This window comes from Crocodylus siamensis, chromosome 6 (genome assembly GCF_052110815.1).
Source record: "Crocodylus siamensis isolate JL-2025a chromosome 6, ASM5211081v1, whole genome shotgun sequence".
NCBI lineage: Eukaryota > Metazoa > Chordata > Crocodylia > Crocodylidae > Crocodylus > Crocodylus siamensis.
The window spans coordinates 28,004,043-28,028,130 of NC_143400.1; the positions used below are offsets into that span (position 1 = coordinate 28,004,043).

Sequence of the window (24,088 nt, forward strand, 5' to 3'; positions counted from 1 at the left end):
CCCCCCCCCGCAGCCGTTCCCATAGCAACAGGCTCCCTACCGTACCTGTCCGGCTCCGCGGCGCTGGGGGGAAACGCGCGGCTCCTGCAGCAGCCCGAGCCCCCCCGGCCCCGCCCCCGCGCTGCGCAGCGCCGGCTCCTCCCCAGAGCTGGCTGCAACCCCCCCGCCCCGCGCCGGGGAGGCTGCGGGTCGGGACTGAGGGGCACCGCAGGGGGGGCGGAGCTGAGGGTCAGGAGTGGGGGGCATCGCTGATGGGGGGGCTGCAGGAAGGGAATCACTGGGGGAAGGGGTGCTACAGGTCAGGAGTGAGGTGCAGGAGAGTAGGGTTACGGATCAGGAGTGGAGGGGCACGGCTGGGGGGGAAGGGGGCTGCGGGTCATGAGGGGGGGCACGGGAGGGGCTGCAGGGGACAGCCCTCCACCGGAGGGCACTGCTAGGGGGACGGGGGCTGCACATCGGGAGTGAGGAGTACCACTGGGGGGGGGCTTATGAACTGGGAGTGAGGAGCATTGCTACAAATGGGGGAGCTGCTTCATTACCAGTTGGATGGCACCACCCTTCCCCCAAGGCTACCCTGCCAGCAGTAGGACATACCCTCGCCCCACCCAAGTTTCCCCCCTACAGCAGGCTGGACCTGCAGGACCCCCTCCCAGCAGGCGGCGGGGCTGTACCAATCCTGTTTATTAGGGCGGCTGCGGCGCCACCGACACGATACAAAAGGGGCCGCGCCACGGGCATGCGGGGGACAAACACGAGGGGGATCCAACCCAAGAGGGTGCTGGCCCCGGCTCCGGCAGAGGCAGCCCAGCCCCACAACCAGTAACGGCCAGGCCAGGCCAGGCCTGACCTGACCTGGCCCGGCCCTGGGGGAGGGGCAGGGGGGCACAGGCTAGTTCATGAGGGCCAGGGGTGAGGTGCACGCTGCATGGGCGTTGCAGCAAGGCCGTGGCCAGTCCAGTTCATCAAGGGGGCCACAGCCAGGTCACCATGGGGGGGGGGGGGCGGGGGCAGTGCTGGGTTGCAACGGGTCCGGTCATCCAGTGGCAGGTCCGAGCCGGTCCATTGGTGTCTGACCGCAGAGAAGGGGACCAGTCCAGGAGTGGGGGGGCTGTGGGGTCACCAGGGCTGGGTGGGGAGGGCCTGGCTGACCACAGGAGCCCCTTCCATGGGCAGCACCGTCACCGCTGACACCGGGGGCGCAGCCGCCGTGGCCACCAGAGGGCACGGCTCACCGGTACCTGTGGAGACATGTGGAGTCCATTCACTCTGGGCCCTACTAACAGCCACTGGCCGTGCCAACCCCCACCCCCCCCCCCCGAGATGCAGCCACACCCCCACCCCTCCTTTAGACACCTGGGTCCACCACCTGGTCTGAGATGCAGCCGCACACCCCCACCATCCCTTGGACAGCTGTGTCCGCCGCCTGGTCTGAGATGCAGCCGCACCACCCCATCCCCAAGACGCAGCCAGCCCCAGGCCTGGGCACTGTGCCTGCACCCGGCCGGGTCCCCAGACGCCTTGCCTGTGGGGGAGCCTCAGCGCAGGGGTGGGGCTTCGGTGGGGGCAGGGGTAGGGGCTGGGCCCTCGGCGTGGGTCTGCAGGTGCCCGTTGAGCTGCGCGGGGGTCTTACAGTGCACGCCGCAGAGCTTGCACAGGAAGCGCTCGGGCCGTGGGGCCGCCAATCCGTGGTCCTTGACCGCGTGCACCCGCAGGTAGGCCGCCGTGGTGAAGCCTGCGGCGAGAACAAAAGCGCCCATCAGCGCACGGGCAGCTCCCTGGGCTGGCGGTGCCTCCTGGCTGGCCCCTGCACCCACCCAACAGCACCTTGGCGCTGCGGCGGCCCACACCCCCGTGCGACTGCATCTCAGAGCTGGGACGGCGGCCAGCACCCGCCTCCCTGCCCCAGCATGTGCTGCCTGTGGGCACCACAGAGCAGAGCTAGGCCCATCCTGGCCCTTGCTGTGCCCCGGCCATGGCTCCACCGGTAGCCCCAGAACCCCCCTGGCTGTGGCTGCATCTCAGTGGCCCAGGACGCGCATGTTGCAAGGCAGGTGCAGGGCACAAACAGACGCAGGGCCACGTCGCACCTTTATTGCAGAGCTCGCAGACGTGGTGGGGGCCCTGGCTGTGCACCTTCATGTGGTCCGTGATGTAGGCGGCGCTCAGCATCTTGCCACACACGTGACATGGCACCTTCTCCTCGTGCCGCACCGTGTGGGCCCGCAGCCGGTCCTTGGTGGCGAAGGCTGCCTCACACGTCTGCGTGGGGACCAGGGTCAGAGTGGTGCTGGGCTTCACCTCACCTGCCCACCCAGAAACCTGGATCCTTTCTCCCGCACTGCAGTCCCCGGGGAGCCCCTTCCCGGAGGCCTGGGTCCTCTCTCCCCTCCTGGGAACAGACTCCAGGACCTCCCGCTCCCCACGACATCTGGGTCTGAGTGAGCTGGGTCCTTCCTGGGCTTGGGAGCCAATTCCAGGCCCCTGCCCAATGCCCAGGCCCCTGCCCCGCTACACGGCGCCTACCTCGCACTTGAACGGCCGCTCTGTGGAGTGCACCTGGCGCACATGGCTGTTCAGGTGGTCTGGCCTGGCGGAGGGCAGAGAAAAGGGTCAGGGCCTGGCGCTGCCCGTGGCCCGTGGCCCCCCGGCCCGCGCCACATACCGGGAGAAGCTCTTGCCGCAGTGGCTGCAGATGTAGGGCTTGTGCACAGCCCCGTCATGCGAGCGCACGTGGTAGCTCATGCGGTCCTTGCGCTTGAAGCGTTGCTGGCAGACGGGGCACTGGTAGGGCTTCTCATCCGAGTGTGACAGCTTATGCCGGTTGAGGTGGTAGACGTCACGGAAAGCCTTCCCGCACATCTCACAAGCGTGGTTCTTGCGGATGCGCTTGCCCGAAGCTGTTGTGGTCACCAGGCCCCCACCTGTGGCGCCTGCACCCGCTGCTGGCCCTGCCTCCCCGCCCAGTGCCGACACACTCAGCAAGCTCAGCGGCACCATGGTGGGCATCTTCATGGCGCCGGGCGCAGGTCGGGCTGCTTTGGCGCCTGTGTGGATGGCTTCGTGGCGCCGCAGGTTGTAGCCGTTCTTGAACTCCTTGGCGCAGAGCGAGCAGATGTAGGGGCCCTTGCTCTTCGACTTCTTCTGGGCCTCGGTGGATGGGACCGGGGCGGGGGCTGGCACAGGCGGCACCTGGGCGATGGCAGCCGCGGATGCGGCTGTGGGAGGGGCCTGGGTGGGGGCGGTGGCAGGCGGGGCGGGCGGCTCCGGGGCAGATGGGGCAGGGGCTGGGGCCTTCAGGGCAGCGGTGTCGACAGTAGAGGCGGCGGCAGGGGCCGGGGTGGGGGTCTGGGCTGCAGCGGCAGCAGCGGCGGCTACAGCGGCGGCGGCGGCAGCAGACTCCTGGGCGGCTGCCAGCACTGGCAGCAGGTCAACCTGCAGCCCCTCAGGTGGCCCTGAGGGTGGGGGCGGGGGTGGCGCTGCAGCCGCCGCCTGTGGGGGAGGGGACATGGTAAGGCCCCGCCCCTGGCTGGAGGCCCCGCCCCCTGTGTTCTGGGGGGGTCACCCCATTGGAGTTGAGGGCAACTCATTTCAGGGACACCCTTTGGTGCTGCCCCTTGTTTTGAAGCTGCTTCTGCCATGCGGGCTGGTGGCCTCAGGGGGCCATGCAGGCAGGAGGCCATCCCCTGCAGGGTGCTACCAAGCTCTGCGTACATCTGGGTTGGGTCAGGCAGGCAGGGGGATCCCTACTTCCCCACGGGCTAGAGGTGCCCAACAGGGCTCAGATCAGGGGAGCCTGCACGGGCGGCCCTGGGTGCAAGGTCCCGCCTCCTTGCGAGCCCGCTGGGCACCAGCACAGGCCCCATGCCGGGGTCCCGGATGGCGGCCCCTTTTGGCCACCACATAAGAACTCCCAGACCCTGCCCAACACAGGGCAGCTGCGAGCCGGCCAGAGGGGCAGAAGAGGCAGGAGGCCCTGGGGCCGGGCCGGGCGCAGGACATACCTGGAAGGGGCTCTGCGCGCAGCCGGGTGCGGCGAAGAAGCGGGACTGTAGGTCGGCGCCCACGGGCAGCGGGTTCTGCGCGTGGCTCTGCGGGCGGCACGGGAGACACACGACACGCGGGGCGTTAACCCTGGTCCCTACCGAAGGCGCGGGGGGGAGGGTGGCGATGACGCGGGGGGCGGGGCAACGCGGCGCGCGGCCGGGGGGGCCACGGGGCTCCCGGCGGGGGGGAGGGGCGGCCCCCCCATAGCGCGGCGGGTGGTGGGGGGGGGCCGGCCGCGCCGTTACCTGGAAGATGAAGCTGCTCCAGTTGCCGGGGTCCATGTCGGTGGGGGGGGGGGCCCGGCCGGGGCCGCGGGCGGCGGGCGGGGCGGGGGGCGCGCGGCGCGGGCGGGGGGAGGCGGAGGGAGCGCGCGGAGCGGGCGGGCGGCGGTGCGAGGGCGGTCACGGCGCCGGTGCTGATTGGCTGGCACGTCCCCGCGCGCAGGGGGAGAGGGGCCGCCGGGTGGTGCGGCGCAGTCATTGGCCAGCACCTCCCCCCCACGTGGGCCGCGCGCTCATTGGCCACCGGCCCCGCCCGCTCCTAACGGTCGCGGCCCCCCCCACCCGCCCTCACAAAATGGCCGCCGAGACGCTCCGTCCCCCCCCCCGCCCCCGCCGTCAGGGCTGGGCACTACCATCCGCCCCCCCGCACTCGCGGGACTTGGTACAGGCCGGACCCGCCCTGCAGGGGCGGTGGCTCTGCGCGGTAAGGGCGGCGCTGCGATACGCCGAGCCACGAAAATGGCGCCGGGCGCCCTCCAGCCCCCCTTCCCGGTGCCCAGGGGCGGGGCCGCGCCTGCGCACCAGCCCTGCCGCCGCACGGCATGGCGGGAAGAGCGGCGGGACGCCGGCAGTGGAGGGGAGTTAGACAGAGACCTAGCTCCGACGCGGGCCCACCTACTCCCTGCGGGCTCCCGCAGGCGTCCGACTGCCAGGGTTGTTCCTCGCCGTCCGTGGCCACGCTACTATCACCCCCAGCGGCTACAACCTCGCTTTAGTTCGCTCGCCCGCGCTGCCTCGCGCCTCTTTGTATTTGGCGCGTGGCCCGCCCGCCGGCCAATCAGGGGCGCCAGCAAGGGGGCGCGTGCGCGGCGGGGGACCCCCTCCGGGGACTGACGGTGGACTGCGCATGCGTGTTGGCAGGGGCTGAAAGGGGAGTAGGAAATGTTATCTGGATGCAGCGCCTGCGTGCTAGCGTGCAGTTCTCGCTCCTCCCCGCTTTGCCCCCAAGGAGTGTGTGTGATGGGGTCCTTACTTTCATGCCGCATGCGCTGTGAGCCTACGTGCCCGTTAACGAGCGTTGGCTGCGGTTGCTTCCTGCGCATGCGCTCCATCCTGCCGCTGCAAGCTTTCCGGCACACTAAGGTCCTTCCACGCCCGGGCTGTCTGCGCATGGGCGCTGCGCCCCGGGTGATTCCGGCTGTTGCCATGGTGACGCGCCTCGGGCCAGTCCTGTGATGGGGGAGCCTCACTAAGTATTCACTGAGGGCGAGATAATGAGATGCAAATTTATTGTTTGCGCGGTGCAGGGGGGAGGTCGTGAATGTGGCAAGCGCCTCGCTGGCAATTCAAATCTCGGGGTGTCGTTTGAATATATGCTAATGAGGTCCCGTGAGCTCACAAGACGCTAATTCCATTTCGGGCCAGCCCCGGTCGCCTCATGCAAATGTATGCAGATGAGTGGCCCGCCCGGACCCTCGACGAGCCAGGTACCGCGGTGCAGACGTGCGGAGGCGGCTGCCCCGGGAGATGCTGGACACCGTCGGCGGCTCGGCCGGTGCCCAGGCCCGGCGCTAAGGGCGGAGCCTGGGTCTGGCGGGTAATGAGATGCAAATGTATTCACCGCCCGGGCGGGCCGACATCACCTCGGCGGGACGCGGGCCCGGGGGTGCTGCACCATGGTAATGAGATGCAAATGTATGCCACGCAGCCCGGGGGTCGCCCAATGAGGCGCAGGCTGCAGCCCAGTATTGAAATGAGCGGCGGAGCGGGCTGGGGGGCGGCTGGCAGCCAATCGTAGCCCGGCAGGGGCCACCGGCCTGAGGTCCGCGCTCATGAATATTCATGTGGTGTCCGCGCAGCGAGGGGGCGGGGACAGTTTGGGGCTGGGGGTCGCGGGGTCAGGGCTGGTGTGTGTGGGGGTGGGGCACTGGAGGGGCTGGCTCCGGGGTGCGGGGTCCGGCTCGGCCGGGATGGGTGCAGGAGCGTGTGGCGATCCCGGGCTGTGCTGGGCGGAGGGCCCCGGGCAGCGCGGGTAGGGGTGGGCTCCGCCCAGGCCGCAGGCACCGGGAGTCTCGGAGGGGTTGGGCTCTGGGGCGGCCGGGTGGGCTAGGTCCAGCATCTGTGGACCGAGGCCGGGGCCGGGGCCGCGGCCGCGGCCGCGGCCTGAGGGTGACGCGCTGCCCCGCAGATGCTGCTGCTGCTGCTGGCGGGGGGGGGCGTTGTTCCCGGGGCTCTTCGTGCTGCTGCGCTGGGGCCTGGCGCACGCCCCGCCGCTGCGCCTGCCCCCTCTGCACGCCACCTACCTCGCCGCCAAGTAAGCGCACGCCGGGGGGCGGGGGGGGGCGGCAGGGCTTCTAAGCCCGGCAGGGCATTTCGGCAGCCCGGACACCTGGGTTCCCGGCGGGGGGCGCGGGGCGGGGTAGGACCCTGTGCAGCCATGAGGCGGCGCCCCCCGAGGTGAGTCTAGGGTGACTCGGGCTGGGGGGGCACCGTGTGGGGAGGATTATCCCTGAGCGGATTCCCATGCTGCCCTGGGGCGGCGGGGGGGCACCCCTGACCTTGACCGCCCCAGGGTAGCCCCGGGCATTGTGGGATGCCCCCGATACCCCCTGCCCCATTGGTGGTGCTCGCTCCCGCCCCCCCGAGCTGTGCCCCGCACTCCCGACCCGCAGCCCCCACGCGACGCCCTTGCCCCGCCTCCCGCGTGACGCCGCAGCCCCGCCCCGCCCCTGTCCGCGGCCCGCTCGCTCGGTGGCGCCGGGTGCGAGCGGCCGCAGCCCGCCATGCGCGGCGCCCCCCGCCGGCCCGGGCCGCCGCGCCGCTGAGCGGGCCTGGTGGCAATGCCGCGGGTGCTGGCGGCCGGAGGCCTGCTCTTCCCGGGGCTCTTCCTGCTGGCGCGGGCCGGGCTGCGGCGCCTGCCGGGGCTGCGCTGGGACGAGCCCGACGCCGTCATCGTGGCCGCCAGGTGCGGGGCCGGGGGGGTATGGGCGGACCCTGGCGAGGGGCGTCCCCCAGCGCCTGCGGGACCCCCGGCCCGGGGCACCCGGCACGGCTAGGGGCTCCGGGTCGGGAGCGCGGGACACCCCGTCTAACCCCCCCGCAGGCTGGTCTCGTCCATCCAGGCCGTCATGGCCTCCACGGCCGGCTACATCGTGTCCAGCTCCTGCAAACACGTCATCGATGACCAGTGAGTACCCCCGGCCCCGTAACCCCCAGTCCCGCGCCTCGGAGCCAGGCCCAGGCGAGCCCGCACCCGCGCTGCCGCTGTCCGTGGTGCTGCGGCGAGTCCCGGCGCTGCTTTCAGCACCGGACAGGGCCCGCATGCCTGGGCTCCCGGCGGCCCAGGCCGCCACTGCACACGGCGGGCCCGGCAGAGCAGCGCTGCCCGGACGCCTGGGTCCTCGTCCCGGCCGCCCCTCCCCCGCTGCCCGGGAACAATGAGTGCTGCCCCCCCCACCCCCGCCAGGGGGCAGAGCATTGTGGGAAACCCGCGCCCCCCGCCCCGCTCGGCCCCGCTGCTGCAGTGTCCCGGCTGCGGCTCTGGCACGCGGCCTAATCCCGTCCCGCAGAGCAATCGCCTAGTCAGCACGGCCCGGGGCGGGGCTGCTGGGCGGGGGCGGGATGCCGCGGAAGGGGGGTTGCGGGGCACCGCGTGGGGTGCGGGGCGCCGCGGGGGGAGCAGCGGGGATCCGTGACCCCAGGCTGCTCCCAACACCCCCGGCCCCGCCGCCCCGACCCGGCCCGCGCTGTGCCCGCAGGCACTGGCTGGCCCGCGCCTACCCCGAGTTCGCGGTGCCCTACTTCGTGTACGACCTGGGCGCCATGTTCCTGTGCCACCTACACAAGGGCCGGCTGCAGGCGCGCGGCGGCCCGGGACCGGACCGGGGGCTGGCGGCGGCCGCCCGCGCCTTCCTGCGCAAAGAGCTGCTCATGGTGCTGCATCACCTCTGCATGGTGCTGGTCTGCTTCCCCGTGGCCGCCGTGAGTACCCACCCGCCCTGCGGCACAGCCCGCACGCCTGGGTCCCCGACAGCAGTCCCGGGCCCGGGAGGTGCGGGCCGCACTGACTCCCATGTCCCGCAGCTGTGGCGCCAGGGCAAAGGGGACTTCTTCCTGGGCTGCATGCTGATGGCCGAGCTAAGCACGCCCTTCGTCTGCCTGGGCAAGGTGCTGATCCTGGTGAGTACCCCCGGGGGCGGGGCGGGGCGGGGCGGGCGAGCGCGCCGCGGCGCGGCCTCGCACTGACCCGCGTGTCCCGCAGTACAAGCGGCAGCACACGCTGCTGCACAAGCTGAACGGCGCGGCCATGCTGGTCACCTTCTTCTGCTGCCGCGTGCTGCTCTTCCCCTACCTGTACTGGGCCTACGCGCGCCACGCCGGGCTGCCACTGCTGGCCGTGCCGCTGGCGCTGCCGCCTGCCTACAACGCGGCGGCCGCGCTGCTCCTGGCGCCGCAGCTCTACTGGTTCGGCCTCATCTGCCGTGGGGCCCTGCGTCTCTTCCGCGCCCCCGCCCCCGGCGCCGCCCCCCCCCGCGCGCACCCCGACTAGCCCCGCCCCAGGCTCAGGCTGGGCCCGCCGGCCCGCCCGGGGAGAGAGGGCCCGGCTCTCCCGCGCTGAACTACTGCTAGGCCACGCTCCCAGTGTTAGGCCACGGCCGCCCCAGGTCACAGGCCCCGGCCCAGGGGAAGATGGCCCCGGCTCCCCCACCCCGCCCCCACCGCTAGGCCACGCCCCAGTGTTAGGCCACGCCCTCCGAAGGCATAGGCCACGCCCCGATCAGGCTGAGGCACACACCCTGCCTCTCCCACTGCGCCCAACGTTAGGCCCCGCCCACAGTGTTAGGCCACTCCCCTTCCCTCATTTATCGATTGATTCCGGGGCCGGATGTGTCTATTTGACGGCACACTACTTACTTACTTATTTATTTATGTATTTATTTATTTATTGTGAGGGGCGGGGCCGCGGGGCAGGGCCTCCTGGCGGTCATGGGGCGGGGGCCCGGGCAGGAGGAGGCGGGGCCTCCTCGCTGCCCTGCACCCACGCCGGGGCGGTCCCCCCCACCGTAGCAATAAGCAGGGGGAGGGGCGGCGCCCCCCTCCCCCCCGCGCCCCCCAGCAGGGGAGGGGCCGGCGCGGCCGCCCCTATTAAAGAGCCTTGTGAGGACCGCAGCGCCGGCTCCGCCTCGTGTGTGCGCCAGGGCAGCCTGCGGGACAGTGGGGTCAGGGGGCCGGCACGGCGGGCCTGGGGCACGTACAGTGGCGCCACGACCTGCGCCAGGAGCAGCAGCAGCACGAGGACGGAGGCGCCGAGCGTGACGCGGCGGAGCAAGCGGGGTAGCTGGTCTACGGGCAGGAGGGGTGGGCGGTCAGGGGGCGGTCCCGCGCGGGGCAGGACGGGGCACGGCGGGGGACGGGGCTCACTGGGCACGGTGGCGCGCGGCGGCTCGCCTAGGCGCTCGTAGGCAGCGCGCACGAAGGCCGCGTCGTCGTCGGGGTAATCGAACCAGAGGCTCGGGGACAGTGCCGGGACACTGGCGTTCAGGGGCGGGGCCACGGGCGGCACGCCCCGCCCCTGCACGCCGAGGGGCTTGGCCAGGGCGGAGAGGAGGAGCCAGCAGGCTCCCGCGCACGCCACCATGGCAGGTGGGAGTGGGCGAAGGACGCTGACCACGCCCACCTACCGTGACGTCACAGAGCGCCGGGTCATGTGCCGTTCACAAAGGTGGGGCTCAAGGTCATGGAGCTGGGGGTGAATAACACCGTTGCTCTCTCTGGACTCGATAGCAGGGGTCAGCGAGGGGCGCGTGAGCCGGGCCCACTTGCAAACAGGCGGATGCTGAGGGTTGACAAGTCCGCACGCGCACTCCACACTACTCCTCTGGCAATGCGCAAGCGCAAATGTTACGCTGTCATGGGTGCTGTCCTGCAGTGCGCAGTCGCTGTCTGCTGCGCCAATACCTTCCGCTGGACATGGGTACAAAGGCTTGGATAAGCAGCCTGGGGGGCGGGATCCCTTCATAGCCCCGTGCTCCAGATTGGTCAAAGGCTCTCAGCCAATCAAAGGTATAATGCAGGCGGGACAGCAGCTCCCTTCGGGCTTGGATAAGCTGAAGCGGCTCTCCGTCAATGCCCCGTGTCATATGCAGCCAAGACCGTCCTCCTATTGCTTTCTACTCACCGCGCCCCATCTCCGGTTGCTCCGGTGACCGATAGCCTATTAGCACGCTCTCCTCGCCCCAAGTACTGGCGTGCTAAGAAACCAGTTCCGGCGCAAAGAGCGTGCGGCGACATCATTTCCGCGAAACCCCTACGCATCTTATTGGACCCTCGCCGTCTGCCGTTGTCGGATGATCTCCATGGTGATGGCGAGGCAGTGTGGCAGCCGTGCGGTAGAGAAGGGGTGAGTGGGAGCCCGGCGCGTGTTAAAGAGCAGCGCGCTCGGGGGTCCCAGGCAATGTATATGCATGAGGGCGTCGGCTCTGAGGGTGGTGCCGCTCATTGTTATGCACGAGGCCTTATTACTACGCTGGGCGCGTGAATTAACATGCGCGGCGCCGCATGTTAACCCGTCACGGGCCCGCTCATGAGGGGGTGCACGCATGGGCACGTGACTGAGCGCGCGCCGGGCAACATGCGCCCGCGGGGACGCATTATGGGGGGCCGTGGGCAGCAGGGTCCAGAGTGAAGGGCGCGGGCACGGCTGGACCCCAGTTCTTCTCTTCGCCAGTCCTCAATGAGCCCCCGGGCGCCGCTGCCGCGCAGGACCCTGGACCATGACGGTGAGTGCGCCCCCGACCCCCCCGCCCAACCCACCCACCTGCGCCGACCCCGCCGTCTCCCTACAGGCTCTGCCCCCTGCGCCCACGCGGCCCCCGGACCCGCTGCTGCCGCTCCCCGCCCTGGTGCTGCTGGCCGTGGCCGCCTACCTGTTGGGGCTGCTGCTGCTGCTGGCCCTGCGTCAGGGGCTGCTGGTAATGGGGGCATGGGGTGGTGGTGGGGGTCAGCGACCCCCTGCCCCCTGCCCCTTGCTAACCCTGAACTCTGCCCCAGGCACGGGGCAGCTGCGCCGAGTACTGCGGGTGCGAGGGTGCAGGCCTGGAGGTGCCCCCCATGTGCTGCACTGCCTGTGCCAGGCCCCTGCCCTCGCTTGCCGCCTGCCTAGATGCCTGCTGCCCCAGGCCACATGTGAGTGGGGGAGCTGGGGCCAGAGGCGGGGGGGGGTCCCTTCTTCTGACTCTACCCCTGTCCTGGGGGGCAGAGCTTATTGAGGGCAGCGCCTTGTGTGGGTGTGGCCTGTGGGGCATGTGCTGTGAGAATGATGCCCCTCCCCCTGTGTCCCCCTTCCCCCAGGGCTGGGAGCTGGGCCCCTGCCCCTCCCCGCCGCGATGCTGCCCCCTGTGCGACTGTGCCTGTGCCTGCCAGCCCCCCGACTGCCAGAGCGTCAACTGCATCTGCTTTGAGGTCAAGCTCCGGTGAGGCAGCTCGGGGTCCCTCTGCCCCTCACTTGAGGGGGGCGGTGACTTGGGGAGCCCCCTCCACTCTACCCTGGTGCCTTCCTTGTTTTTTTTATGTAACTTGGATTTTTTTTACACAATAAACATGTTGGTCAAAGGTTGTCTGTTTTCAGGGGCAGCTAAGGCAGCTGTGGGGAGGTATCGTGGCCTCCAGGATTGCTGATATGTGGGGACCACTCTAGACAGGTGGGTTATCCTGCAGAAAGAAAATCCCCAGCAGCGTTCACTTTGAAACCTACCGAGGATAGCCTGGAGCTCTGGTTTCAGGGAGCCTGGCTGTTAGGGAGACGCTGCGCAGAGCAGAGGGGCAGAGCCTCCCATGCCATGCCAGGCAGAGCTGCCCTGGAAGAGCAGCTTGGGGCGCATTCACTGTGAACCCTACCAGTGTGCCCAGCCCTTCAAGGCTGTGGGCCCAGTACTTCGAATGGTCTCCGTCCCACCCCTGAAACTTGCCCTTATTCAAGCTCCCTGCATGCATGCCTGGCCAAGTATTGCCGCTTGCTGGTTTTTTTTCTTGTCTGTCCGGTTCTGGGGTGGACAGGTAGAAGGGGGTGGGGGACAACTGGACGACTAATGCTTACAGCAAGGTGATCCTAGCTTAGGGATTGCAGGTAAAGGAAGTATTGGAGGACCTCCCATCTTTCTAGTAATACCATGACTCCATAACTACCCCCCGTTATAAACACTTGTTAGCAGTGACTGATTCATGTGACCTCTGTCTTTTGTGAAATTATCTTGCATACATGCACAAGACCCCCAGGCCAAGAAGGGCAGGTGTGGCCAGCACTTCCCCCAACCAACCAACCAACCCCACCCACTCCCAAAACTCAATCTCCCTTTGTATGGATGGATGAAAGAAAGAAAAATCAACTGACACAATTTCAAATTTCTGATCTTTAACAACCCTAACAAAAAAAGGCGGCTTCTCAATAGTATCAGTATGGAAAATGTTCTCTCTCTGATGTCCATAGTGTTTGTGTAGGGACGGGAAGAAAAGAGAATGTGAGTTTGAACCAACAAAAGGTGAAACCTGCCTGCCCGCCCACAGACACCCCTCCTACCTCCCACCCCCAGGTCATTGGGACATGTATTACCTCTATATCAACTGGGATGCTTCATAGTCTGCGGGGAGGGGCTGGCACACAGCATCCACCTTGACTAATCGTCACAGTTCTGTGAATTGTAAGAAATAGGAAGGTGTGAAATATTGAAGGGTTAAGGAGTAGGTAGGTGCCAGACAACAGAAAGTTGGAAACATACCATTTTCCTGATGCTGCTGTGCTGGGCAGTGCTGAGCACTGCGGTGGTGGGCGCAGCGGGTGGGGGGAATGGGTACTGGAAGGGGAATATGAACAATAAGAAATAGGAAGGTTTGAAGTATTGAGGTGTTCAGGGCTTGCACACTCTTGCAGCTTACTATTCTGGAGATGCTGCTGTGCTCTGCGCTGAATGTCATGCTAGTTGGGCTGAAACTTGAGCCCTGCTTCTCTGGGGGAGGAGGAGAACTATGTGACTAATGACCAGCACTCATCTGTTTATCAGTCAGAAGCTTAATTGACTACAAAATGATCCATTAAACACAAAGCAATTCATCAACTGGGGTTGCCAGAATACAGGTAGTCAGCTTGACTGGGACTGCCAGAATATAAGCATGCAGCTACCAAAGTCTGAGCGCGTTAAGGTGACTCACTGCATCACAGTCTGTCTAGAGCTGTTACTCAGGCAGTGCTCTCCACAGTCGGCTGCACTGGGCAAGCTTCCTGGTTGCTGTTGTTCCAAGTCCAAAGGCTTGGTCTTGCCTTAGAAATCCATGCAGGAGATAGCTGACAGTGAACAATGATTTCACTTGCTTAGGTTATTTAACCCTTTAGTGATGTCAACATCATCAATGCTAGCCCAGCTCATTATATGATATTTTGGAAGTTTCATAATAGCACAGACTTACACACCTGGAATATTTTCCTGTTCCCACACTAACTAGTCCCAATGGTCACTGTAATGGGCAAACTGAGTTATGCTCAGGCTCTTAGCATAACTTTAGGCCTTCCCGGAACTAAGCAGTTGTACAGAGTGCCTTATAAGGCACTGGGAAAAGTGAGTGCTGTGATTGGTACAGTGGGTTAACCAGGTACAGTAGTTTCCCTAAAAGGAAAGGAAACCAAAAACAGAATAGGATTGGAGTACCTTATCTAAAAAGATGAGGAAAGAAATAAGGATTAGACAGTTTGAAATGAGCAAGCTCCAAAAGTGTGTGTGTGTGTGTTGCCACCCTGGGGAGACAGGGGCAACCTTGGACTTCTTGCTTGGAGTAACAAGGAATCTAGACACAAACATCCCACACACCCAGCAGAGGATCTCAGGCCAGCACCACCGCAAGTCACTGTTGTAACATCTAAGGGACTGCTTGCCAGGTCCTGTTACATGGAAGAATACTTGTAATGAGCCTGTGGGTTACTAATACAGTTCACTTGATACCAGATCGGACGAGGAGCCATGTCACTCCTTGGGGGGTCTCTGGTGAAAGGATTTCAGGGGCAACACTCACCACATTCTCATCCTGATTTAGGGTTCTATTATTCCGGATGTTCCCTGGCATTCATTATACTGGGGTTAACTTTAGGCCACAATCATTGCCAGTTCTTAAGTGGACCATCTCAAAGAGATGTCTGGGAGTTTGGTCAACTTGGCATGACCAGATTAGATTTTCCTTGCAACAGGGGTGGGCACAGCAGCAGAGGGCGGGGGCGCTGGTGCCGGATGGAACAGGAGCGCGGTGGGAGGGCCACACATACACTACCCCTGGTGGGGGCAGGACCAAAACAACAACGTCCCATCATAGGTTGCTCCATGTTACCTTTTACTACCTGGCTCCCAGCAGTCAGCTGTGGAGGAGGAGCAGGGGGATGGATGGGCAGAAGAAATGCTGTTTGAAGGTGTTCCAGGTTTGGGGGGGACATCCCTTCAAGGAACAATTGGCCATGTGTAGGGGGTGTATGTGCGCCCCCTGAACCCTCGCCGTCGACACCACCGCCAGTGTCTGTGGGTGCTTGCTGATCACTGCTGGCTGCCACTGGCATCTGCATGTGATCACTGACCGCTGGTCGCTGCTCACCCCCACCCCTCCACTGACAACACCACCATGGCCACCTGTGGGAACTCCCTGCCGCCATGTCCCCACTGCCTGCAGGCAGGGGTCGTGCCCCGCCAGCCTCGGGGGGCAAGTGTCATTCATGCCAGAGACCATGCAATATAATACAAGAAAGAGTTGCTAATTGCCCTCGATCATATGTTAATTAAGGGTCCATGCATGCCTACTTGCCTCTGTGGCTGGGGCGGTGAGGGAAGGATGCCAGCTTCACCCACAGGCTTGCCAGGTACATTGGGCTGGGGGGAAGGGGGAACAAGCATTTGACCACCAATAACAGCCCACCCTGCAAGTCTTTCCAGTAATGCCATGACTCCACCTACAGCCCCACCCAAGCAAAGCAGCCCCAGGCTCCCCAAGGAGGGCACGGTGCTCAGGTCTGGCAACCCACTCCACACAGGCCTGATTAGCCATGCCAGTCTGCCTAGGCAATGAAGCAGGACACACATATACACAGGCAAAAAAAAATTACAAGACTTTTATTAACAGAAAAAGCAGTACATTTTTATCAAAATCACATAAAGAGACAAACTAAGTAAAAGTAGTTAAATAAGAGAATAAAGTAAGGAAAATGATTTGTAAATAATAATATATTAAAGCTATCTCTCTCTGTAAAAATGTCTCTATAAAACTTTCTCTAGCTATACAAAATATCTATACAAAATCTAAAAAGTACCTGTACACTTTGTTTTTCTGTGTTCTCTCCTGCCTTGGTCAGAGGCTTGCTGTGCTGTTCTGAGAGGGGATAGAAAGGAGACATGAAACCTGGGGCCAGTGAATATGTTGATCGGTGGCATCCACCTGGACTATCCTCTGGGAAGGTTTGAAGAGAAACGTTCAAGGAAGTTATAGGGTAGGGGCAACAAACGCAACTCTTCGCAGACTCACCATTGCGGTGATGCCACGGCGCTGGACAGCTGGGACCCTGCGGGCGCAGCAAGCAGTGGGCACACCGGGAGCACGTACATTACAGGCAGTGGGTAAAGAACTAGCAAGGGGCACTGAACTACCTACCGCCTGCTGCACACCACTGGGGGGCTGCTTTTGCTCAGCCATTTTCCTCCTCGTGTATATTAAAATTAATAACAGTATTACAGCTTGAAAGATGAGGTTCTCCGCGTGAATCTGATATCTTTTATTAGACCAACTGAAATAGCTGGAAAAACTTTGAAGCGAGCTTTCAGGTTTGAAAACTCTTGGTCAGGCTGGGGAAGATTCTGCAGGCATGTGACAGCCCGAGGAAGAGTTTTTAAACCCGAAAGCTTGCTTCAGAGTTTTTACACCTATTTCTAATAAAAGACATCAGATTCACGCGGTGAACCTCGTCTGCCCCTGTCCTTAGACCACCACGGCACGGCCTCCCCCCGCAGAGCTTCACCGGATTTTGAAGCCAGCGCCTGGCTCAAAGCCGGGCCCGGAGAGGGCGCAGCTGAGCAGCGCCGCCCGCTGGCGGAGGAGCACTGGTGCGCGCCGGGGGGGCCGCGGGGGCGGGAAGTGGCGCCTGTGCGAGCGGCCGCCGGGGTCCCGCTGCCGCAAGCACAGGCGCGGCGGCGGCAACCGTGTGTCCTCCACCAGCGCCCCGGCTTGCCGCGCCATGGGGATGCTGGGGCCTGCGCGCCTGCCCGCTCCCAGGCTGCCCCGGCCCGTGGGGCAAGGCGATGATTTCCAGGCCGCCCCACGCAGCTCGCCCGCCGTGGGGGCAGCGGCCGCGTGCTCTGGGGGCCGCGGGCTGTGCACGAGCCGCCCCCGCGCCGCCCCCCTGAATGTCAGGGGCGTCGAGTTTCTCCCGGGGGCTATTTTTAGCGTCAGCTGTGAAAGGGCAGGGGTCGCCGAGAAGGTCAGAGCCCCCCCGGGCGGTCCCGCCCCCTCCGCCCGGCCTCATATAAGGGGGTCGCCCGCAGCCCCCGCACCGGCCGCCCGGCACTGCCACCAGACCCTGCCCCACCCGCCCGCAAGGTGAGGGGCGGCCCACGGCGGGGGCTCGGCCATGGGGTGGGGGCAGGAGCGGGCCCCGTCTGTAGCGGGGCTGGGGCTAGGGCGGTGTCCAGGGGGGTTGGGGCTATACAGACGTTTGTCGGAGGGGGCTGCAGGGCCGTGGGGTGGAGGGCAGGGGAGAGCCGCGCCGGTCTGGCCCATGGGGCAGGCGCCATAGGGGGGCTGTAGGTGGAGACATGGGGGCGGATGGGCGGTGCGGGGGGCTGCAGGCCGGGAGTGCTGGGTCCCGCGGCGCCCTTGCGGGGGATCGAGTTTCCCCCCCAAAGGTCAGCGCGAAACCCGAGCGCGGGGCGGTGGGGGGTGGAGTGGCGCAACCCCGGAGCTTCCCAGCCCCCGCCCCGTGACGTCACTGCGAGCGCGGGGTGGGGGAGCCCCAGGGCAGCCCCGGGGGAGCAGGGGCGTGGCCACCCGGCCGCGCCCTTGCCTGACGGTAGCCAAGGCGCCCCGCCCCCCGCCCCTAGCCCGCTGGAGCCCCACGCGGCAGCACAGACGATCCCGCCGCCGCCGCCGCCGCAGGTTGGCCTGGGGGTGCCTCGGGGTGGGGGCGGTGCGGCGTCGGGAGGGCGCTGGTGGGCTGGACGCCTGGTTCCCTCCCCCCCCCCCCCCCCCGTCCTTGGAGCGACCTTGACTCCCGACACCCCCGCGTGGCGCTCGGCGCACGCGGGTCCCGGCGGCTGCTATCGCACCGCCCCCCGGTCCCGTCCGCTCCCCGGACCCGGGACCCCGCCCCCCTGGACAACTGCCCCCACCCTTAGCCCCGACCCCCCTGGACGCCCGGTTCCCGCCCGGGGGAACCGGAAGCGGCCATGCGGAAGGCCGCTCGCCGCACGTCCCGCGCATAACGCCTGCCCTCCCGCAGCCGCCAAGATGCCGCACCCGCACCCGGCCCTGACGCCCGAGCAGAAGAAGGAGCTGGCGGACATCGCCCACCGCATCGTGGCGCCCGGCAAGGGCATCCTGGCCGCCGACGAGTCCACCGGTGCGGGGGGCTGCAGGGGGCGGGACCCGGGGGGGCTGCAGGGCGGGAGTGTGGGGTAGGGGGGCGCTGCGGGGCACCACGTGTTAACCCCCACCCACCATGCAGGCAGCATCGCCAAGCGCCTGAGCTCCATTGGGGCAGAGAACACAGAGGAGAACCGGCGCTGGTACCGGCAGCTGCTCTTCACCGCGGACACACGTGTGGATCCCTGCATTGGCGGTGTCATCCTCTTCCATGAGACCCTCTATCAGAAGGCTGATGATGGGCGCACCTTCCCCCAAGTCATCAAGGCCAAGGGCGGTGTTGTTGGTATCAAGGTAGGCTCCCTGGGGGTGGGCAAGATGGTCATGGGGGCTATTTTGCAATGGGGGGGTTGGAGGTCTCGGGAAGCTTTTACATGGAGCCTGACAGTTGGTGGGGGTGCGCAGGAGTAAGGACTGGAGGCCGGGGGTCCAGGCAGTGCTGATGGGGCTCCTTCTCCTCCTCCACAGGTGGACAAGGGCGTGGTGCCCCTGGCTGGGACCGATGGGGAGACCACCACCCAAGGTGAGTGCTTGGACACCAGGATCTCGGGGGTGGTTGGGTGTGGGGGGATGGAAGTGGCTGCACCTGGCAGGACGGGTGTGTCCGGGGTTTCCCCGGATGCCTGGGTCCTGAGCTTCATCCCCTACCCCAGGCCTGGATGGGCTGTCTGAGCGCTGCGCCCAGTACAAGAAGGATGGGGCCGACTTCGCCAAGTGGCGCTGCGTGCTCAAGATTGGGCCCCACACGCCCTCGCGCCTCGCCATCCTGGAGAACGCCAATGTGCTGGCCCGCTATGCCAGCATCTGCCAGCAGGTGGCCCTGGGGCGGGGCTGGGAGCAGGGCTACTTCCTCTCCCAGGAGCTAGCAGGTGGGGCAGGGGGTGTGGCTAAGACTGAGGGCGGAGCCAGAAGGGTGCAGGCAGTATCTGCCAGCAGGTGGGGCTAGAGGGGCTGTGGGTTGGGGTCAGGGCTAACACGCTTGGGGTGTTCTAGAACGGCATTGTGCCCATCGTGGAGCCTGAGATCCTCCCTGATGGCGACCATGACCTCAAGCGCTGCCAGTATGTCACTGAGAAGGTGAGAGGGGTCAGAGGTCACTGCAGTGAGGGGACACTTATGGGATTCTGGGGGGGTGGCCAAAAGAAACCCTGCCTCTTGGGGAGGAGCTGAAGGGAAGGTGCAGCAGTGGATGTGGGTGGTGTCCTGACCAGTCTGGCCCCCCCAGGTGCTGGCGGCTGTGTACAAGGCACTAAGCGACCACCACGTCTACCTGGAGGGGTCGCTGCTGAAGCCGAACATGGTGACGCCTGGGCATGCCTGCACCACCAAGTACAGCCATGAGGAGATTGCCATGGCCACCGTCAGTGCGCTGCGCCGCACCGTGCCACCTGCTGTGCCTGGTGAGACCTAGACCTGGGCCTGGGCCTGGGCCTGCCCCTGGCTCCACCCCCGGCTCCACCCCGCTGTGGTCCTGCTCCCTATCTCTCATCACTGAAAGCCATGCCCTGGGCATGCAAGCCAGGGTAGGGCAGGCTTCAGCATCTCCTCGACTCCACTCCCTTTCCCATTAACCCCCTGAGTGCTGTGCCTATGCCCAGCCTATTAACCCTGCAAGCACTTTGTCCTGCTGGCACTGACTCCATCCCCCTTCACAGGCATCACCTTCCTGTCTGGGGGGCAGAGTGAGGAGGAGGCGTCTCTGAACCTCAATGCCATCAACATGTGCCCCCTGCACAAGCCCTGGGCCCTGACCTTCTCCTATGGGCGTGCGCTGCAGGCTTCGGCCCTCAAGGCCTGGGGCGGCAAGAAGGAGAACACCAAGGCAGCTCAGGAGGAGTATGTCAAGCGTGCTCTGGTGCGTACTGACCTTGCCCGGGGGGTGGTGAGTGACCTCTGACTAGTGGAGGAGGTGGGAGAGGGGAGCCTAGACGCTGGGGTTTTTGTGCTGCTCTGACCTGTCTTGTCTGTCTCGCTGCAGGCCAACAGCCTTGCCTGCCAGGGCAAGTACACGGCCAGTGGCCAGGCTGGTGCTGCTGCCAGAGAGTCTCTCTTCGTTTCCAACCATGCCTACTAGGCTCCAGCTCCAGCCCCCCGCACCTCCCCTCTCCCTGCATCCCCCCCCCCACTTGGGCTGCAACTGTATTCACCTGGACCCAGCTTGCCCCACCACAACACCTGGGGCAAAGACCAGCGGCCTGAAGAACCCCCGCCTCTGGGCAGCCCCCCCAACTGGTGCGCAACACTCCCGGCTCCCGCCCCTTCCTCCAGCTGCCCGGTCTCCGGGTGGGGGCGGGCAAGGCCCCAGACTACACTGAGTTACTGAATAAAATGAATTCATGAAGCCATGTGTCCTGTCTTCCTGGGGGCTTTGGGGATCTAGGCCATGGGCCCCTCTGGCCCCAGAGGAGGGGAAAGGACCCAGGGGGTGGGGGCTTAGGGCTGTGTCCCCCACATGTGACAGCAGGACAGGAGCTGTATGTCTCTGCTAGAGTAGCCCGTCCTGGCACAGGGCCCTGCTTGGTAACAATACACGCTTGGTTGCCATCCCACCCATATTTGCTCATCCCTTGTTCCCCTTTCCCCGCCACTTCCGCCCCCGTGAGGGATGTTTGGGTAGTACTTCCGCCCTGGCTCTGATGTCATTCATCGTGCGCCCCTTCATTTCCCTTGGCTCTTTCGGCTCCATACGTTAGTTCCGCCCGGCCCCACTCTTCATTCTGGCTGTTTGCGGAGTATTTACCGTTACTTCCGCCCTTACCCAAACGTCACTTCTTGTCCTTCACCTTTTCTTTCTTCCCATTGGACCTACTACGCTGCGTCACTTTCTGTCCGCCTCTCAGGCCGTTCTCCTTCCGGTTGTTGAGGAAGGGGGGGGGTCGCCGGACGTGACGTCGCGCCGGCGGGGGCGGGGCCACGAGTGGTGGGAGCCGGTGCGCCGCGGGCCCGCCGCCGGGACCAGGTGCGCCGCGGGGTCCTGGAGGCAGATTCTGGCGTTACGGAATCCCGCTGGGGGGGGGGTACAGTTCCGGGGCCCCCGGGACGGGTCAGGCTGAGGGGGCCGGTTCCGGAGGTACCTCGGGCCACCGTGTGGGGCCCAGGCTGGTGTGGCCTAGGGGCCGTTCCTGGGTAGCGTACGGGTCCCGGGGCGGTTGTGGGGCCGCGCTGACCCCGACCCCGCTTTGCCCCCAAGCTATGGCGGAGCTGAGCGACCTGGACCGGCAGATCGAACAGCTGCGGCGCTGCGAGCTCATCAAGGAGAGCGAGGTCAAGGCCCTGTGCGCCAAGGCCCGGTGAGTGGGACAGCAGGGCTGGGGGCACCAGCTCTGGGGGAGGCTTCTAAGCAGTTGGGTGTAAGGGAGATCCCACAACCACCGTCTCTGGGGAGGTCGCAATGGGGCTCGGTTCAAGAGCTCACACAACGCAGCTGGCTCTGCAGGGCCTGGCTGCCGTGTGCATAAAACAGAGCTCTGAGGTGGCAGGACAGGCCCTGCGGGGTGCTGGGTCTGGGAGACACGGGGGCAGTAGGACAGGCCCCGTGTGGCGCCTGGCTCTGGGGCCTGTGCTGGTAATGGCCACGAATACCTGGTCTCTCTGTCTTTCCCTGCCTAGGGAGATCCTGGTGGAGGAGAGCAACGTGCAGCGGGTGGACTCCCCAGTGACGGTGAGCAGGGGTTGGGCAGGGGTCCCTGGACTGGGACGGTCCAGGCTGGAGGGCATCAGGGTGTTGGGGCTGCCCCATCTTACCCCCACCCTGTGCCCCGCCCCCCCAGGTCTGCGGTGATATCCATGGGCAGTTCTATGACCTCAAAGAGCTCTTCCGGGTGAGTCCTGCCCCCCACAAACTCCACCCTGCACCCGCCCCTGCAGGGCACCCCCTTACCCCTGCTGCCCCGTAGGTTGGCGGTGACGTCCCTGAGACCAACTACCTCTTCATGGGGGACTTTGTGGACCGCGGCTTCTACAGTGTCGAGACCTTCTTGCTCCTTCTGGCGCTCAAGGTAGGTGCCCCCAGCCTCCCCAGAGCACTAGGCCCATGACTGGGGCTAGCAAGGAGGCTGCACATGGCTACAGGGGGGTAGCCAGCAAGGGAGGCTTGGGGGACAGGTGTGGTTGGTTCTGGGCTGGGCCCCACTGGGGACAGGATGACTTGTGCCCTCAGGCTGGAGCTGGCTCTAGGGTTTAACAGTCACTGAGGCAGCTGGGGCTGGGGTTGAAGCATCGTGTGTCAGCAGCCAGGTACCGCAGGGGCTGGCATTGCAGCCACCTCTGGAGGCTGGTGTTTAAGTGGCCAGTATAACAGGCCTGGGTGCTGTGGCTGGTTTTCTGGGGATGTGTGTGAAGCCGGACGTAATAGGGCTGAACAGTGCTGGGGACTGTAGGGTGGCATGTTTTATACTTGGCCCCTGACACATCCCACCCCAGATCCAGCTACAGCACTTGGGCTTGTTACACTCAGCTGCTGACTTGTTCCACCCTAGAGCTAACTGCATTATTGAGCCCTGCTGTACTGACCTGCTGTCAGCTGGTTTTGGATTGGGACATATTGGCAGCTGACTACACTGTCTCCCGCCCTAGAATCAGCTGCCCTCCGGCCTGAGCACTGCGGATGGCTCTGGGTGGGGCACATCGGTAGCCGAGTGTAACAGGCTGCAGAAAGCAGCTAGCTCTGGGGTGGAATGTGCTGGTGGCCAAGTGTAACCCTCCCCCCCCACACACACATAGGTGCGGTACCCAGACCGGATCACGCTGATCCGTGGCAACCACGAGAGCCGGCAGATCACGCAGGTCTATGGCTTCTATGATGAGTGTCTGCGCAAGTACGGCTCTGTCACTGTGTGGCGCTACTGCACCGAGATCTTCGACTACCTCAGCCTCTCTGCCATCATCGACGGCAAGGTGCCCCACCCCACTCCCAGAGACCTGGGTTCCCTGAGGGAAGAGTAGGGGGCTGAACAGTAGGAGCCCAGATACTTGGGTTTTCCAGCAGGCAATTGTCTACTGAAGTGACAGCTGGTCTGGGGTTCCCCTGCCTGACCCATGCCCCTTCTTCCCTGCCCCCTCAGATCTTTTGTGTGCATGGGGGGCTGTCGCCATCGATCCAGACGCTGGACCAGATCCGCACAATAGACCGCAAGCAGGAGGTGCCCCACGATGGCCCCATGTGTGACTTGCTCTGGTCTGACCCTGAAGGTACAATGGGGGGGGCAGCAAAGCGGCCAGCTCTGGGGTAGGGCAGCTGGGAACAGCAGCACATAATGCTGCCCAGGAGGGCTTAGTCAGGCCAGTGATGTGGGCAGCTCGCAGGTGGGTGGAGCTGGCTATAACAACAGCACCCTGCCGGGTGGGTGGTGCCAGTGTTCATGCGTAACGGGCCCTGTCCCTGCCCTGCAGACACGACGGGCTGGGGCGTGAGCCCGCGGGGGGCCGGCTACCTGTTTGGCAGCGATGTGGTGGCCCAGTTCAATGCATCCAACGACATCGACATGATCTGCCGGGCACATCAGCTCGTCATGGAGGGCTACAAGTGGCATTTCAACGAGACTGTGCTCACAGTCTGGTCGGCCCCCAACTACTGCTACAGGTGGGGCAGGGGTGCCACTGGGGGGCTGCGGGTTGGGAGCAAGGGGCATCAGCATGTGACTTTTGTGCCCCCCACAGGTGCGGGAATGTGGCAGCCATCTTGGAACTGGACGAGCACCTGCAGAAGGAGTTCATCATTTTTGAAGCTGCCCCCCAGGAGACACGCGGGATCCCCTCTAAGAAGCCTGTGGCCGACTACTTCCTGTGACCTCCCCCCAATTCCTGTAATTCCCCCTGGCCCCCATCTCTCTGGGGCTGCACTCCTCTCGCTGTATGGAGGGGAGGGGCTTCTCTTGGGGGTTAGGGGTCCTGCTGGTAGCCCCAGGACCAGGGGTGCCTAGGCCCTGCTGCTCTGGGGGCTCATGGGGGCTGTAGCTGCTTCCCCTGGGGCCCCTAGCCCTGCCCCCCTGGCTTCTCCACGAAGCTTCTTTTTTGTTATTTGTTCCTGTTTTTATTTCTTTAGGTTTTTTCCTGTTCGTTTTAGATACAAAAAGACAAAACTTTCTTAAAAATTGAATAAAAATGGAAAAATGAAAAGAATAAAAAAAACAACATTTGTAGAAAGGCTGAAACCTCACGTCTACCTC

At 65.0% G+C, this 24,088-nt stretch overlaps 5 protein-coding genes and 1 long non-coding RNA gene across 11 annotated transcripts; 4 read left to right on the top strand and 2 right to left on the bottom strand.

Moving 5' to 3' along the window:
* Positions 1 to 666: 666 nt before the first annotated feature.
* On the bottom strand, positions 667 to 5,419 carry MAZ (MYC associated zinc finger protein). Of its 3 annotated transcripts, none has more exons than XM_090051739.1 (7): positions 5,299 to 5,419; positions 4,002 to 4,088; positions 2,663 to 3,489; positions 2,524 to 2,587; positions 2,088 to 2,259; positions 1,523 to 1,732; positions 1,104 to 1,238 (listed from the first exon to the last, which is right to left on the bottom strand). In XM_090051739.1, the coding sequence occupies exons 1-6, from the start codon at positions 5,302 to 5,304 to the stop codon at positions 1,536 to 1,538; spliced, it is 1,353 nt and encodes a 450-aa protein (XP_089907865.1). In that variant the 5' UTR covers positions 5,305 to 5,419; the 3' UTR covers positions 1,104 to 1,238; positions 1,523 to 1,535. The 3 variants fall into 3 exon arrangements, with proteins under 3 accessions (XP_089907866.1, XP_089907865.1, XP_089907864.1); XM_090051738.1 differs by lacking the exon at positions 5,299 to 5,419 and adding an exon at positions 4,290 to 5,270; XM_090051740.1 differs by lacking the exons at positions 1,523 to 1,732; positions 5,299 to 5,419 and adding an exon at positions 4,290 to 5,268 and having other exon boundaries at positions 667 to 1,238.
* A 678-nt stretch (positions 5,420 to 6,097) lies between these two features.
* On the top strand, positions 6,098 to 9,907 carry TLCD3B (TLC domain containing 3B). 3 transcript variants are annotated; one of them, XM_090051760.1, is made up of 6 exons: positions 6,098 to 6,297; positions 6,454 to 6,579; positions 7,369 to 7,452; positions 8,024 to 8,246; positions 8,349 to 8,444; positions 8,527 to 9,907. In XM_090051760.1, the coding sequence occupies exons 1-6, from the start codon at positions 6,098 to 6,100 to the stop codon at positions 8,812 to 8,814; spliced, it is 1,017 nt and encodes a 338-aa protein (XP_089907886.1). In that variant the 3' UTR covers positions 8,815 to 9,907. The 3 variants fall into 3 exon arrangements, with proteins under 3 accessions (XP_089907886.1, XP_089907888.1, XP_089907887.1); XM_090051762.1 differs by lacking the exon at positions 6,098 to 6,297; XM_090051761.1 differs by lacking the exons at positions 6,098 to 6,297; positions 6,454 to 6,579 and adding an exon at positions 6,587 to 7,230.
* A 573-nt stretch (positions 9,908 to 10,480) lies between these two features.
* Positions 10,481 to 11,876, top strand: LOC149862036 (uncharacterized). Its single transcript, XM_090051780.1, has 5 exons — positions 10,481 to 10,665; positions 10,993 to 11,044; positions 11,111 to 11,236; positions 11,316 to 11,450; positions 11,616 to 11,876. The coding sequence occupies exons 2-5, from the start codon at positions 11,039 to 11,041 to the stop codon at positions 11,739 to 11,741; spliced, it is 393 nt and encodes a 130-aa protein (XP_089907906.1). The 5' UTR covers positions 10,481 to 10,665; positions 10,993 to 11,038; the 3' UTR covers positions 11,742 to 11,876.
* A 2,690-nt stretch (positions 11,877 to 14,566) lies between these two features.
* LOC149862037 (uncharacterized) lies at positions 14,567 to 16,585 on the bottom strand. Its single transcript, XR_016442956.1, has 4 exons — positions 15,939 to 16,585; positions 15,813 to 15,849; positions 15,601 to 15,659; positions 14,567 to 15,163 (listed from the first exon to the last, which is right to left on the bottom strand). It is a non-coding gene; the product is annotated as an uncharacterized LOC149862037 (long non-coding RNA).
* A 160-nt stretch (positions 16,586 to 16,745) lies between these two features.
* Positions 16,746 to 20,262, top strand: ALDOA (aldolase, fructose-bisphosphate A). 2 transcript variants are annotated; one of them, XM_090051755.1, is made up of 9 exons: positions 16,746 to 16,880; positions 17,779 to 17,898; positions 18,004 to 18,215; positions 18,390 to 18,444; positions 18,575 to 18,735; positions 18,915 to 18,998; positions 19,147 to 19,321; positions 19,577 to 19,776; positions 19,900 to 20,262. In XM_090051755.1, the coding sequence occupies exons 2-9, from the start codon at positions 17,787 to 17,789 to the stop codon at positions 19,993 to 19,995; spliced, it is 1,095 nt and encodes a 364-aa protein (XP_089907881.1). In that variant the 5' UTR covers positions 16,746 to 16,880; positions 17,779 to 17,786; the 3' UTR covers positions 19,996 to 20,262. The 2 variants fall into 2 exon arrangements, with proteins under 2 accessions (XP_089907881.1, XP_089907882.1); XM_090051756.1 differs by lacking the exon at positions 16,746 to 16,880 and adding an exon at positions 17,414 to 17,435.
* A 489-nt stretch (positions 20,263 to 20,751) lies between these two features.
* PPP4C (protein phosphatase 4 catalytic subunit) lies at positions 20,752 to 24,073 on the top strand. Its single transcript, XM_090051763.1, has 9 exons — positions 20,752 to 20,880; positions 21,112 to 21,211; positions 21,531 to 21,582; positions 21,692 to 21,742; positions 21,818 to 21,919; positions 22,644 to 22,817; positions 22,985 to 23,111; positions 23,313 to 23,502; positions 23,580 to 24,073. The coding sequence occupies exons 2-9, from the start codon at positions 21,114 to 21,116 to the stop codon at positions 23,707 to 23,709; spliced, it is 924 nt and encodes a 307-aa protein (XP_089907889.1). The 5' UTR covers positions 20,752 to 20,880; positions 21,112 to 21,113; the 3' UTR covers positions 23,710 to 24,073.
* Positions 24,074 to 24,088: the final 15 nt, after the last annotated feature.

What these genes read in the sequence shown, in the direction of transcription:
- MAZ (XM_090051738.1), bottom strand. Translation starts at nt 4,325, where the DNA reads ATGGACCCCGGCAACTGGAGCAGCTTCATCTTCCAG. An exon ending in TGCGGCAAGAGCTTCTCCCG is followed by an intron (nt 2,588 to 2,662) that starts GTATGTGGCGCG and finishes GCCCTCCGCCAG; the next exon opens with GCCAGACCACCTGAACAGCC. An exon ending in AGCGGCCGTTCAAGTGCGAG is followed by an intron (nt 2,260 to 2,523) that starts GTAGGCGCCGTG and finishes GTCCCCACGCAG; the next exon opens with ACGTGTGAGGCAGCCTTCGC.
- TLCD3B (XM_090051760.1), top strand. Translation starts at nt 6,098, where the DNA reads ATGAATATTCATGTGGTGTCCGCGCAGCGAGGGGGCGGGGACAGTTTG. An exon ending in GAGGGCCCCGGGCAGCGCGG is followed by an intron (nt 6,298 to 6,453) that starts GTAGGGGTGGGC and finishes GCTGCCCCGCAG; the next exon opens with ATGCTGCTGCTGCTGCTGGC. An exon ending in TGGGCAAGGTGCTGATCCTG is followed by an intron (nt 8,445 to 8,526) that starts GTGAGTACCCCC and finishes CGTGTCCCGCAG; the next exon opens with TACAAGCGGCAGCACACGCT.
- LOC149862036 (XM_090051780.1), top strand. An exon ending in CCCTGCGTCAGGGGCTGCTG is followed by an intron (nt 11,237 to 11,315) that starts GTAATGGGGGCA and finishes ACTCTGCCCCAG; the next exon opens with GCACGGGGCAGCTGCGCCGA. An exon ending in CCTGCTGCCCCAGGCCACAT is followed by an intron (nt 11,451 to 11,615) that starts GTGAGTGGGGGA and finishes CCCTTCCCCCAG; the next exon opens with GGCTGGGAGCTGGGCCCCTG.
- ALDOA (XM_090051755.1), top strand. Translation starts at nt 17,787, where the DNA reads ATGCCGCACCCGCACCCGGCCCTGACGCCCGAGCAGAAGAAGGAGCTG. An exon ending in GCGGTGTTGTTGGTATCAAG is followed by an intron (nt 18,216 to 18,389) that starts GTAGGCTCCCTG and finishes CCTCCTCCACAG; the next exon opens with GTGGACAAGGGCGTGGTGCC. An exon ending in AGTATGTCAAGCGTGCTCTG is followed by an intron (nt 19,777 to 19,899) that starts GTGCGTACTGAC and finishes GTCTCGCTGCAG; the next exon opens with GCCAACAGCCTTGCCTGCCA.
- PPP4C (XM_090051763.1), top strand. Translation starts at nt 21,114, where the DNA reads ATGGCGGAGCTGAGCGACCTGGACCGGCAGATCGAACAGCTGCGGCGC. An exon ending in ACCTCAAAGAGCTCTTCCGG is followed by an intron (nt 21,743 to 21,817) that starts GTGAGTCCTGCC and finishes GCTGCCCCGTAG; the next exon opens with GTTGGCGGTGACGTCCCTGA. An exon ending in GCCCCCAACTACTGCTACAG is followed by an intron (nt 23,503 to 23,579) that starts GTGGGGCAGGGG and finishes TGCCCCCCACAG; the next exon opens with GTGCGGGAATGTGGCAGCCA.